Below are 12806 nucleotides of genomic sequence, written 5' to 3' on the forward strand. Positions count from 1 at the left end.
AGATGGGAAGAGATGACCCTGCTGCTACCCTCTGAGTCTAAAGCAGGAGTCCCGTCTCTCCCAGGAGGTAATCGGCAGCTAGGAATTTTAGTCCTGGTGATGCTGTGGAAGCTAAACCTGGAGCTCGTCACTTGACACCTAAAAGAACCTATCTTCTCTTCTCCAAGAGAGAAGACAAGAGGTAGCAATTCTGGCGGGCTCCCATCTGGGGACTGATGTTAGGTGGTGATGGCTGGGGTCCTCTCTGTAGTTGAAGCGTCTCTGCAGCCTCCTTCCCAGGCTTCTGTGGACAGTGGGATCAGGCCTCTGAACAATGTGTGTCTGGGTCCCCCGGTGAAACACAAAATTCCCACCTTCTAGGCACCACCTTAACCGGCTCCTACTCAGTGCCACCATTTCCTTCTGCCCAGACCACTTCCCTAAATGCTAGCTGTGGAAGGAACAGTGACACAGTTTTCCTTGGAAGTCGGGGCAGAAAGGGCTCGCTGAATTCTTGTGGAATTTCCGCTGGACATCATTCCTCCCAGAGCCATTCTGCTCATCAACAGGGTACTTAGGGGGAATGCTAGAGCCGGCGAGTCCCCAGTGTCTTCATGAGGCACAACAAATACTGGACTGTGCTTCTGCCAGCTCTTGAGCCCTTCACTTTCCACCCCAGGCTAAGCATTCTAGGCTGCATCCTGTGGGTCCCGGTCAGGAGCTGCGTGTACTCAGAATGTCTACGCAGAGCCTCAAACTGATTTTAAGACCATCATGACTCGGCAGTATGTGGTTATATTTTGGTTTTGTTTTTTTTTCTATCTGCCCCCAGACTAGCCAAGATCAACATTATAAACTGCTAATTCTGAAAAGAATGGCACCGCTAACATTTTAGGAAGTGACACAGGGGAAGCAGTATATAGCCTTTGTCCTGAAGAAGTTAAGCCACAAGGACATGACAAAGACATGTGCCAGCAATTGACACTGCTCCTGCCTGCGATGGAGAATGGCTCACCTTGAGCACAGGGAAAAATGTGCCGGCCCCACCCAAGCTGGTTCCCCCCATACCTGCTTTCCTCCCAGTCTCTCGGCTTCTTAGTTTCATTTGGTTTTATGCAGCGAATGTAGTGGGGTGTACATTTCATCAGGGTGCTCACAAGGTCATTGGCTTGTTTCTAGAAAGGAAGAACAGTATCATAGTCATGGAACTTTCTCTAAAGAAGACCAAATTTCAAAGGAGACTTGTAAAAACGCTATTGTAGAATTATATAACTAGGAATTAATCTTTGTGACAATTTGCTCATTAAGCCTAAGTCAGGTCTACTAAACTTTTGTAAAGCTTTGCTGACTTTTATGATGATTTTCTCTCTCCTAAATGGGTGTGAAATTTAATCCTCGAAAGCAACCAGGCATTTTTAGTATAGTTAATAAAATAAAACAACTACAAAAAACAAAACTCCCAATAAATCTTCACATACAATGATGTTCACGAACGGTGAAGCCCGTCAGTTCACTTTATACTGATTAGAGGGCCTCTGCATCTATTTCGTTCTCATTAACTTTTTCCCTCCAAAATCATTTATAAGGATGAATCATCAAATCCCCTCCACTCTCTTTCTTGGCAATGCAACTAATGAAGAATCACTTTATGAAAATGATGAAAATTCACGGTTAAAGAATGGGAGATTCATAAAAATCTGAGAATTTATAAACTTTTGATATGCCATTTCATTCCATTTCTCCCTGAACATGTCCATTTAAAAACCTGCAGAGTCCGAACACTTTGTGTGTGGCTGATCACTTACTTCTTCGCAAGTAGAGAATATTCTACATAAAACCATCTATTAATGCCTGTGCACTGGGTACCCAAAGGAGAACTGGGTTCAAGCAGAGAAAGCCACATAAATAAAGCCGAAATTGCTTAGGAAGTCTTTTAAACCCTGAGAATCTCAAACTTTGTTTGAATAAACAGGAATAGAGTTCACCTCAGCATTCCCACCCCACAGCTGAGCACATCCTGTGAGTCCAAGGATGTGGCACACATGTGAACTCTACTTCCAAGCAAAGCAGCATGAAGGGAGAAGACCTCCAAAAGGAAAAAGCCCAAAGGGGCCTCCAAAGCCAGAAAACCATTACAAAGTCAGCAGAAGGGATTTGCTTGCAAGAGATGACCTCTCTCAATTAGGGCTTTTCTGTTTTCATGGGTTTGAGAAATCTGAAACCCTTGGGAAAAACTATTGAGTATATTCAAAGCAAGATATTCATTGGTGAATTAAGTTCTCTGTTTAGATGTGCAGGAAACAGCACCCTTCGCGATGCTTGAAACTGAGGACAGACAGGACTGCAGAGGTCGTGTGATCAAAGCAAAGTCCTCTGATGGAAGAGGAAATGGCCTTTTATGTTCTTTGATGACGTAGACTGCACTTGAGAACAACTCTGATGATTTTTACAACACGCCAGGTGGAGCTGGAGAGGATCTGCAGAGCTGCATACAACACAACTTTTTATCTTTAAGTCCCCAAATCCTCAATTTTTTAAACTTTACTTTTAGATTTTAGTTTCGTATTTAATTACAACCTTTTTTTTTTTGAGACAGAGTCTCACTCTGTTGCCCAGGCTGGAGTGCAGTGGCATGATCTCACCACACTGCTACCTCTGTCTCCCAGGTTCAAGTGATTCTCCTGCCTCGGCCTCCCAAATAAGTGGGATTACAGGTGTCCACCATTACACCTGGCTAATTTTTGTAGTTTTAGCAGAGACAGAGTTTCACTATGTTGGCCAGGCTAGTCTTGAACTCCTGACCTCGTGATCCACTCACCTTGACCTCCCAAAGTGCTGGGATTACAGGCATGAGTCACCAGTGCTGGCCTGCATTATACTCTATAGTTGAGTATCCTGAATCTGAAGAACTGAAATCCAAGATGCTCCCAGATTGGAACTTTTTGAGTATCAACGTGATATGTTCACTGGAGCATTTCAGGATTTGGGATGCTCAACCTGTCCTGGTCCCTTCCAGCCATAACAACAGTGAATTTAACGAAACCTCAAAATCAGGTGCTATTAAGTATTACTATATTTATAGTTTTATTTATAATCAAGATAATGAGAGTTCCCATCAAATGAATATTCTTTGAGTTAAATCCTACGAATCAGTTTAAATTTTTAAATAATTAGAATGTACGGAAATACGTAACACTAAGACGACCTTGAACACAAGTTTAATTTTTCCTTCAAGGAAATCAGAATCCTTTTAAATGCTTATGCCCCAGGGACATCATTCAGATGACAATGATGTCTGCAAAACACCGTGGGTATGGAATGTCGCAGCGACTGGGCCACGGCTACGGATCTGTATGAAGTACTTGGAGAAACTTTTATTCCGACGTGGAGGCAGACAGCCAGGCAGAGGTCATGCCGTCCACCGAGGAGAGTGTACCTGGGTGGGAAAACACACTGCAATCCCTTTAGGTCAACTAGCTGACGTCAGCTTGACCTCCCTAGCAACAAGAGCCTGAGACTTCTAACCCTGAACATGTTGGAAACGCCCCAGAATGATGACACTCTGAGCCTTCAACTAGACAAGCAGATGAAGGAAAGAAAAGGGACAAGTCTACATGGAGGAAAGAAGTGTCCCCACCCTTGCTCTCCTTTTTATAGAGAATAATCCAGACCACTTGGAAATGAGTCATCACAACCTGGATGATCTGGGCCCTTTGGATCTGAATGTCACAGTCTCATGACTCGATTTTCCAGCCCAGAGTTAATCCTTATCCAGGACCTTGCAGTAAAGACATGAGTCAGAAACTTCACGCAGACATTGATATCACGGCCTCATGAGAATTTCATCTGTTTCTGCCTTCAGCTCTCTGCTCCAGTGAACCTAACCCAGTGACTGTCCTGCGGCTACTCAATTTCTCTAGTTCTTTCGACATCATGTTCTTGAAACCCAGAGGGCTCTACCCTACAGCTAAAAGCCCAGGCTGGACTCAGTGGCTCTCACCTGTAATCTCAGCACTTTGGAGGCTGAGGTGGGAGGATCGCTTGAGCCCAGGAGTTCAAGACCAGCCTGGGTTGGGAGGCCCCAACTTTACAAAAAGAAAAAAGAATTAAGAAGAGGCAAACATCGGTGGTATAGGAAGGGGCTATCAGGGAAGAATGTAGTCAGAGCACGTGTACATCTTGTGTTCACCATGTCTCAGGCACTGACTGTGTTAAATGCTTCTGATGAATTATGAAACTGAACCACGACAGTAACCTCTTAAGATAGGCACTAAGATCTCCGTATTACAAGGAAGTGGTGAGGGCACTGAGAGAGTAACAGCTTGGCAAGCACACCGCTAGGAAAAGCCACAGCTGAGATTCAAACACGGGCAAGCGAACCTCGAAGCCCTGCTGTCACCCACCATTCCTTTCATTGTAAAACTGAGGAGATATCTAGCTGGTATAATTTTTACAAAAATTATTCCTAACCAGTATGACTTTATAAAATGGTTTAGTGAGTACTTCCCAGTTACATGATTACGTGTGTGTGACACAATGACAAAACTTTTTTTTTTGAGACAGAGTCTCATTCTGTCCCCCAGGTTGGAGCTTCACAGCTCACTGCAGCTTTGACTTCCTGGACTTGAGCGATCCTCCTGCCTCAGCCTCCCAAGTAACTGAGAGCATAGGTGTGAGCCAGCACACCTGTCTAGTTTTTATTTTTGGTAGAGATGGGGGGCTCACTATGTTGCGCAGGTTGGTCTTGAACTCCTGGGGTCAAGAAATGCTCCCTCCTTGGCCTCCCAAAGTGTTGGGATCACAGGTGTGAGCCACCACATCCGGCTGACTCAAATTCTTAATTCAGAGTGTAGCCAGGGACGATGAATTTCGCCACACGACGGCTCGGGTACCACAGAGACCTGCCTACTTCCTGGGAAACACTTTAAGATTTCCTTCAGACTTGACACACCATGTGGCCAGATGTGTCTGTGATTCACAGCAAGGAGAAGCCTGCAAGATCCAGTGAGGAGGGATACATAAATTGCCCCCAAAAGACCAAATAGACTTTCTGTCCAGCAACGTTCCATAACTGGCCGGGCCAACTGTCATCAGTGTCTAAAACACGGCTCCGAACCACATTTCTCTGCTAGTTTAACAGAAATTCTTCCAGATTCTGTTTAAAGCCATTTCCTCTTAGAAAGTAGCTGATTATCATCTGCCGACTATTAAGCTATGAGGTACTTAATATCCACCGAAGGTGTTGGGTACAGCCAAGTCAAACTCAGCTTGCACCCTGGAACCTTCCAACAAGCAGTGATGGTAGTTCTGGGCATCTTCTGTGACCACCCCTTCACATCTCACTGACTTCATCCTGGCCCAGGGGTGTAGTTCCCGAGTCCTAGAAAACCCCAGCCTTGTAAGAATCTATACATTTCCGAGAATAGAACTAACCTTTATTTTGCTTCCGGCAGTAGTCGGGCGCCCTTTCTTGTCAGCTTGCAGATTTTCTGGAAACAAAGACTTTATAAAAGGTCTGGAAAAGGAGAAAGAGAATGAATTAGCAATCTGTAAGCACCTTGGGAGCCGAAAGCCTGCCTTTCTGAAGGATGGAATGGCGGGCTGTCCCCAGGCACAAAACCTTGGCTACAGAAAGGCCAGCTGACTCACAGCACAGGCCATCAAGATGTGACGTGGGGAAATGACCAACCCACAAAAGACACGAAGGGAAAGAATTCTAAGATATAAGCAACTTGGAATCAAAGACTGCAAAATACATTTTAAAACTCTGCCTTTCCAATGTCCCTAGACAGGAATTGAGGTATAGCTTGACAGGAGAACCTAACGGGGAAGTCAGTATGGGATTTCAGGTTTTCTGTTTTCTTTTTGAGACAGGTTCTTGCTCTGTTGCCCAGGCTAGTATGCCAGGGTTCAGTTACAGCTCATTGCAGCCTCGACCTCCCAGGCTCAAGTCATCTTCCCACCTCAACCTCCTGAATAGCTGGGACTACAGGCAGGCACTACCATGCCCGGCTAATTCTCATATTTTTTTAAAAGAAAGGGGTTTTGCCATGTTTCCAAGACTGGTCTCAAACAACTGGGCTCAAGTGGCGTTCCTGCCTCAGTCTCCTAAGGTGCTGGGTCTACAAGTGTGAGCCACTGCGCCCAGTCAGCATGGCTTTGTTAAGACAAGTAAGACAGACCAGAGCTCAGGGAACTATACGAAATGTCTGGACTCAGTGCTGATGCTGCTTGGCTCGAGGGCAGAATTTCTGCGCCTGGGCACCATCAGCATCTGCAGCTGAACAATTCTTTAATTATTCTGGATAATTCTGAGGAGGGGCCTCTTCTACACATTGTGGGTATGTAGCAGCATCCACGGCCTCTGCCCACCAGATGCCAGCAGCACACTGTTCCCAGGTCCACACAGAAAACCCTCACAAACTGCTTCTGAGTATGAGCAATTTTTTTTTTTTTGAGACAGAGTTTCGCTCTTGTTACCCAGGCTGGAGTGCTTGGCGCGATCTCGGCTCACCGCAACCTCAGCCTCCTGAGTAGCTGGGATTACAGGCGTGTGCCACCACGCCCAGCTAATTTTTGTATTTTTAGTAGAGACAGGGTTTCACCATGTTGACCAGGATGGTCTCGATCTCTTGACCTCACGGTCCACCCGCCTTGGCCTCCCAAAGTGCTGGGATTACAGGCTTGAACCACCGCGCCGGGCCAGTATGAGCAATTTTAAACGGGGCCGTAAGAGATCACGAATGCTCTGCCTGCTGAAGACACTTTCACTAGTGGTACTAACTGAGCTGCCTGTGTTTCTATGTCTCCCTAGCAAAAGGGCAAGGGCAATGCCTACTCACCTTGTGCCCCTGGTGTCTGAAGCACAGCACGGTGCTCAGTTGGTCCATAACATATGCTCGCTGACTGGGTAAATGAGGGGATCCATGTAAATGAGCAATCTGACACTAATACTCACTTCCTCCTCAGTGACTTACTGGGTACCTTGAATTTTCCAGAAAGTCTCCCCAGCAATCTACTTTTAACTTGACCAGACACAACTACAGATTTTGACATCAAATGTGTTTACAAAACAATAGGCCATGCCTCTATGACAGCAGTTTATGTGGAAGCAATAACAGCTCTTAAATTTGGCAGGAATTTTACTAGTTTTTAACAAACAATATCTGGAAACAAGTTTGCACCTGACTGCCATAAAACCCACAAGCCAGGACTTGTGGCTTACCTAACCATTTCCGAGAACAGACAGATACTGTATGTTTGGAATGAAAAGAAATGCAAAATCTCAGAAATGGTGGCATGACTGCAAGGAGGGCAGAGATGGAGAGCAGAGGGAGAGAAGCAGCAGGGAGCTGTGGAGGGAGAAGTAAATGGAGCAGAACAACTGACCAGGGCCTGAAAAGGAAACACTGGCTTTAGTTTCATTGCAGTCAGGCCTTTATTAGAAAGGTAGCAGGTTTGCCGCCGTTGATTAGAGAAGCTGGCCTTGCTATTGTGACTGCTTTAGAAATAGAGACCAAAAGGGCAGCTCTTACTTGGAGGAAGCGCTAGAAATTGTAAGATCTGGTATGCATGGGTCTGCTGGTGTACATTTCATCTCCTATGTGTTTATCCAGGGTCTTTAGAACCCTTGAGGGTTCTCGGAGAGGAAGAGGAGAGGAAGACAGAGGTGTTCTGGAGAGTTCCAGCAACATGCAAGAGGGATACCCGCCCTGTGCTACCCCTACAGCTTAAACAGGCTCCTGGGAATTCAAATGGATCTCGGAGTCACTCCTTTACTTATCCCTCCCAGAGTTCTCAAGCCATTTCTTTTTCTTTTTTTTTTTTTTTTGAGATGGAGTTTCACTCTGTTGCCCAGACTGGAATGAAGTGGCACAATCCTGGCTCACTGCAACCTCTGCCACATGGATTCAAGCAATTCTCCTGCTTCATCCTCCCAAGTAGTTGGGACTACAGGTGCGTGCCACCATGCCTGGATAATTTTTTGTGTTTTTAGCAGAGATGGGGTTTCACTGAGTTAGCCAGGATGGTCTGGATCTCCTGACCTCGTGATCCCGCCCACCTCCCAAAGTGCTGGCATTATAGGCGTGAGCCACCGCACCACCTCAAGCCATTTCTTAAGTACTTCAGCGACCCTGGTTACTGTGGGTCTTGCTAAGTCATTAACCATATTTAAAAATTCAATGACAATGAAGAAGACTTCAAGGGAAAAGTATCATAGACGGCACCCTCTTAAATGGTCAGAAATGGCCATCTCAATCCAAACCCAGTGTGCTCACTTCTTCCTGACCATAGTATTGAAAGGTAGAAAGCCTGAGGTCCTGAAGGACATGTACATGGCACTTGGGATTTGGGAGCGTAAGTGTTAGGGACATAAGGGAGAGACTGATACAGGAAAAAAGAAAGCTACTTTGAGAAACCAAATAGATGAATGATAATCCAGACCCAATAGCACAAACGACAAAATGCTAACCAGTAAACATCACAGGTGCTCTGTTTCGTTTTCCTTTTTTGTTGTTTTTGAAATGGGGTCTCGCTCTGTTGCCCGGCTAGAGTGCAGTGGCACAACCTTAGCTCACTGCAACTTCCTGACTCCCTGGTTCAAGTGACTCCTGCCTCAGCCTCATGAGGAGCTGGGATTACAGACACACACCACCACACCTACCTAATTTTTGTATTTTTAGTAGAAATGGGGTTTCACCATGTTGGCCAGGATGGCATCGATCTCCTGCCCTTGTGATCTGCCCACTTTGGCCTCCCAAAGTGCTGGGATTACAGGCACGAGCCATCGTACCCCGCCTTTATTCTTTCTGTATTAGAAATAGGGTCTTTCTACGTTGCCTGGCTAGAGATCAGTGACTATTCATAGGAGTGATTTCAGCTCACAGCAGCCTCAAACTGCTAGGATCAAGTGATCCTCTTGCCTCAGCCTGCCAAGTAGCTGGGACTGTAGGCGCACACCACTATACCCAGCTCGCAAGTTTGTTTTCATAATGAAAATGTCATCAAACCTATATCCCCTGTCAGCTATGACAAAACATACTTACAGCTCACTGCTCTGCATAAGCTCGATGAGATCCATAAAAAGCACATCCCGGTTCCTTTCACAAAAGCCATCCATGTCATAGGATACCTGGCCAAGAAAGGAAAAAAAAAATCTAATTTCATTGAACAAAAATGCAATTCATTCAGCAAAATCATTCATTGAACAAAAAAATGTAACTTCACTAAACACAAAACCCAAGCTGGCAAGGCTACCCTCACCACAACGTGTGGAATTCCAGATGCTGCATTTGGAATTTCGTCGTGCACTGTCACAGGAAGGCTACGTACATGTCTTACTTGTCAGCTGGCTTAGCGGGGATGGCCTGCAGATGCTGATGAGGGTCTAGCTGCCAGGATAGCTCAAATCATCAATAATCAGAACTCCAATTCTAAAGGCCCCATGCCCCTTCTTCAGTGGAGCCATAGGGTGTGTAAGTGATAAACTCAATTCTTTCCTAAATTCTAGCTAAGACAGAGCAAAAGTGAAACCCCTCATGCTCAGTAGTTCATTGAAGTGAGCCATGTCATCTGAGGCTTTGCAATTTCTCCCAAAAGTGGTATCAAATGTGCACCAATCTGGCCAGAAACTCATGCTGATACTCTGTTTAACAAGAGATCAGCAGGGATGATGGATGAGACCAGGGGATTTCCACAGGACGAGGAAGTCCCCAAGACCATGACCTCAACTTACTTTTTGATCATCAGCAGCCCCACACAGCCTGGCACCCAGTAGGCACCCAATATTCACGCATTTTATGAGGACGACACCAAAAGTGAACTCCGGACCTTCATTTTTACAGCCAGTCAGCATGGTCAGACAAGGAATGCAAGTCTGTGATTGCAGCAAGAGGCAAGATGAAAATCCGTTTCCTCAACAGCTAATATATGTAGCAGAGTAATAATTCACGTTCTAAAAATATGCAGTAGCATGATGAGTTTTTAGTGCTGGATGACTCCAAGCCGGTCCCTACCCGGCTCAAGCTCCTACTGACTGTTGCAGTGTGGGTCCTGGCCAGGACTGGCACCAAGGTGGTGGGATCCTTTATAAATAGGCCTCTAGGCTGGGCACAGTGGCTCATGCCTATAATCTCAGCACTTTGGGAGGCTGAGGCAGGTTGATCACCTGAGGTCAGGAGTTCGAGACTAGCCTGGCCAACGTGGCAAAACCCTGTCTCTACTTTAAAAAAATAGAAGAAATTAGGTGGGCATGGTGGTAGATGCCTGTTAATACCACTACTTGGGAGGCTGAGGTAAGAGAATTGCCTGAACCTGGGAGGGAGAGGTTGCAATGAGCTCAGATCGTGCCATTGCACTCCAGCCTGGGTGACACAGCAAGACTCCATCTCAAAAAATAAATAAATGAATTTATAAATAAATAGGCCTCCAGACCATACAGCAGAAAGCAGGAGCCCACTCTGGGACACTGGGAGATGGTGCAAGCAGCTACCGGCACACAAAGCACAGTGCCCTATCCTTCCTGGCAGGGTCACGCTTCAGATGAAACCTTATTTCCAGCTGTAGTTAGCAGAAGCATTTTTCTTGGCATTCATACTAAAAATAGAAAACGAGTAATTCCAGGGATCTGGGTTAGCCTCTTAAGCATGCCAACTCTTGATGAGGATATTCTTGGTAAAACAAACTCCAGAAATCACGTGCTAGTGAAGCAGCCTTTCACCGCCTTAGTCTGAGCACCCACGGAAAGCACGTGTGGGAAGCGCCGGCAAGGCCCGCGCAGTCGCAGTGGAGGGTCGGGAGCGGCTCATGCGCAGTCGCAGTGGAGGGTCGGGAGCGGCTCATGCGCAGTCGTAGTGGAGGGTCGGGAGCGGCTCATGCGCACTGGCCGTTGAGGGCTGACGGTGCTGCCAACGGCTCTCCTGGCGTCTCAACGTTTCAGTCCGCAGCTTTTTCCCCATTCACTCCCTCCACTTCTCGAGTGAACAGCCATGAGTTGGACCTTGCCTGTGGTGCGGGCCACCCGGAGAGTGAGCTCGGCGGGGATGGATTTCCTGTGCCTGGGGATGGCCCCGTTTCCCCGTCAGGGCACCCGGCTCTTCACCCCCACGAGCAAGATGGCGACTGTGAAGAGTGAGCTGATGGAGAGCTTCACTTCCGGGAAGCTCGTTCCTCACAGTAAGGTCTCCATCATAGGTGCCGGGTCGGTGGGCATGGCCTGCGCCATCAGCATCTTACTAAAAGGCTTGACTGATGAACTTGCCCTTGTGGATCTCAATGAAGGGAAACTGAAGGGGGAGACCATGGACCTTCAACACGGCAGCCCTTTCCTGAAAATGCCAAATATTGTCTGTAGCAGAGATTACCGTGTCACAGCAAACTCCAGCCTAGTGATTATCACAGCAGGTGCACGCCAGGTAAAGGGAGAGACGCGCCTTAATTTAGTCCAGCGAAACGTGGCCATCTTCAAGTCAATGATTTCCAGCATTGCCCAGTACAGCCCCCTCTGCAAACTGATTGTTGTTTCCAATCCAGTGGATATCCTGACTTACGTAGCCTGGAGACTGAGCGCATTTCCCAAAAATCGTGTTATTGGAAGCGGCTGTAATCTGGATACCGCTCGTTTTCGTTTCTTGATCGGACAGAAGCTTGGTATCCACTCTGAGAGCTGCCACGGATGGATCCTCGGAGAGCATGGGGACTCAAGTGTTCCTGTGTGGAGTGGAGTGAACATTGCTGGCGTCCCTCTGAAGGATCTGAACCCTGACATAGGAACTGATAAAGATCCTGAGCAATGGAAAAATGTCCACAAAGAAGTGATTGCTAGTGCCTATGAGATTATTAAAATGAAAGGTTATACTTCTTGGGCTATTGGCCTATCTGTAGCTGATTTAACGGAAAGTATTTTGAAGAATCTCAGGAGAACACATCCAGTTTCCACCATAATTAAGGGCCTCTATGGAATAGATGAAGAAGTGTTCCTCAGTATTCCTTGTATCCTGGGAGAGAACGGTATTACCAACCGAATAAAGATAAAGCTGACCCCTGAAGAGGAGGCCCACCTGAAGAAGAGCGCAAAAACACTTTGGGAAATTCAGAAGGAGCTTAAGCTTTAAAGTTGTCTAAAACTACCATTCTGACTGGGCGCTGTGGCTCACGCCTGTAATCCCAGCTCTTAGGGAGGCAGAGGCGGGAGTACAGCTTGAGCCCAGGAGTTCAAGACCTGCCTGGTCAATATAGCAAGACCCCGTTCTCCACAAAAAGGAAGAAAACAAAAAGACAAAAAAAAAAAAAAAGAAAAAAGGCATAAAACTACCATTCCGATATTGTTGAAGAGATCATAGATACAGGCTATTTTTATCAAAATTTTGAAAAAAACTTGAATTCTTAAAAGATGGAAAGAGGAAAGTGGGTAGAGTGACTTTCCTATTTATTCCGTCCTCCAGCTCTTTTATTTAGCATCCAGGTGCTGGACAATCCTTATTTACAATTCCTAAAGAAAGTGTTTCTGGTACCCCTGATGTAGCAGCACTTGGCTTGTTTTATATATATGTAGTTGGCATTTGGTTCCCAAAAGTAGGACATAGGTGTTTGTGTTTTAGAAATTCTGCTTCTTTTCATTAGATGTATGTTAGTTCTTTCATTCTTGCTGGCTTATACCTACGTTCATTTATATGCTGTAAAAAAAAGTAGTACCCTCCTCTACAACGTAAAAAGTATGTACATGAAAAAACACGTATTAGTACATACAGTCTTTTGTTTTGCCTCCCTTGATAGTTGGTAAGTCCTGTTTGTTGAATGACTAATACAGCAAGGCATATCATTTGCTT

At 46.0% G+C, this 12806-nt stretch overlaps 2 protein-coding genes across 5 annotated transcripts in view; one reads left to right on the plus strand and one right to left on the minus strand.

Moving 5' to 3' along the window:
* MYO1E (myosin IE) overlaps positions 1-12806 on the minus strand; it is a 232243-nt gene that overhangs the window by 54652 nt on the left and 164785 nt on the right. For all 4 annotated transcript variants that reach the window (XM_002753190.6, XM_078333272.1, XM_035258746.3 and 1 more), the window contains 3 exons: positions 9027-9112; positions 5413-5494; positions 1048-1154 (listed from right to left, as the gene is read on the minus strand). In XM_002753190.6, coding sequence (XP_002753236.1) covers positions 1048-1154; positions 5413-5494; positions 9027-9112 — 275 coding nt within the window. The remainder of the gene's footprint in view (positions 1-1047; positions 1155-5412; positions 5495-9026; positions 9113-12806) is intronic.
* LDHAL6B (lactate dehydrogenase A like 6B) lies at positions 10858-12314 on the plus strand. Its single transcript, XM_002753191.6, has one exon. The coding sequence runs from the start codon at positions 10968-10970 to the stop codon at positions 12090-12092; it is 1125 nt and encodes a 374-aa protein (XP_002753237.1). The 5' UTR covers positions 10858-10967; the 3' UTR covers positions 12093-12314.

The sequence above is a fragment of the Callithrix jacchus genome, chromosome 8, assembly GCF_049354715.1.
Source record: "Callithrix jacchus isolate 240 chromosome 8, calJac240_pri, whole genome shotgun sequence".
Classification (NCBI taxonomy): Eukaryota; Metazoa; Chordata; class Mammalia; order Primates; family Cebidae; genus Callithrix; species Callithrix jacchus.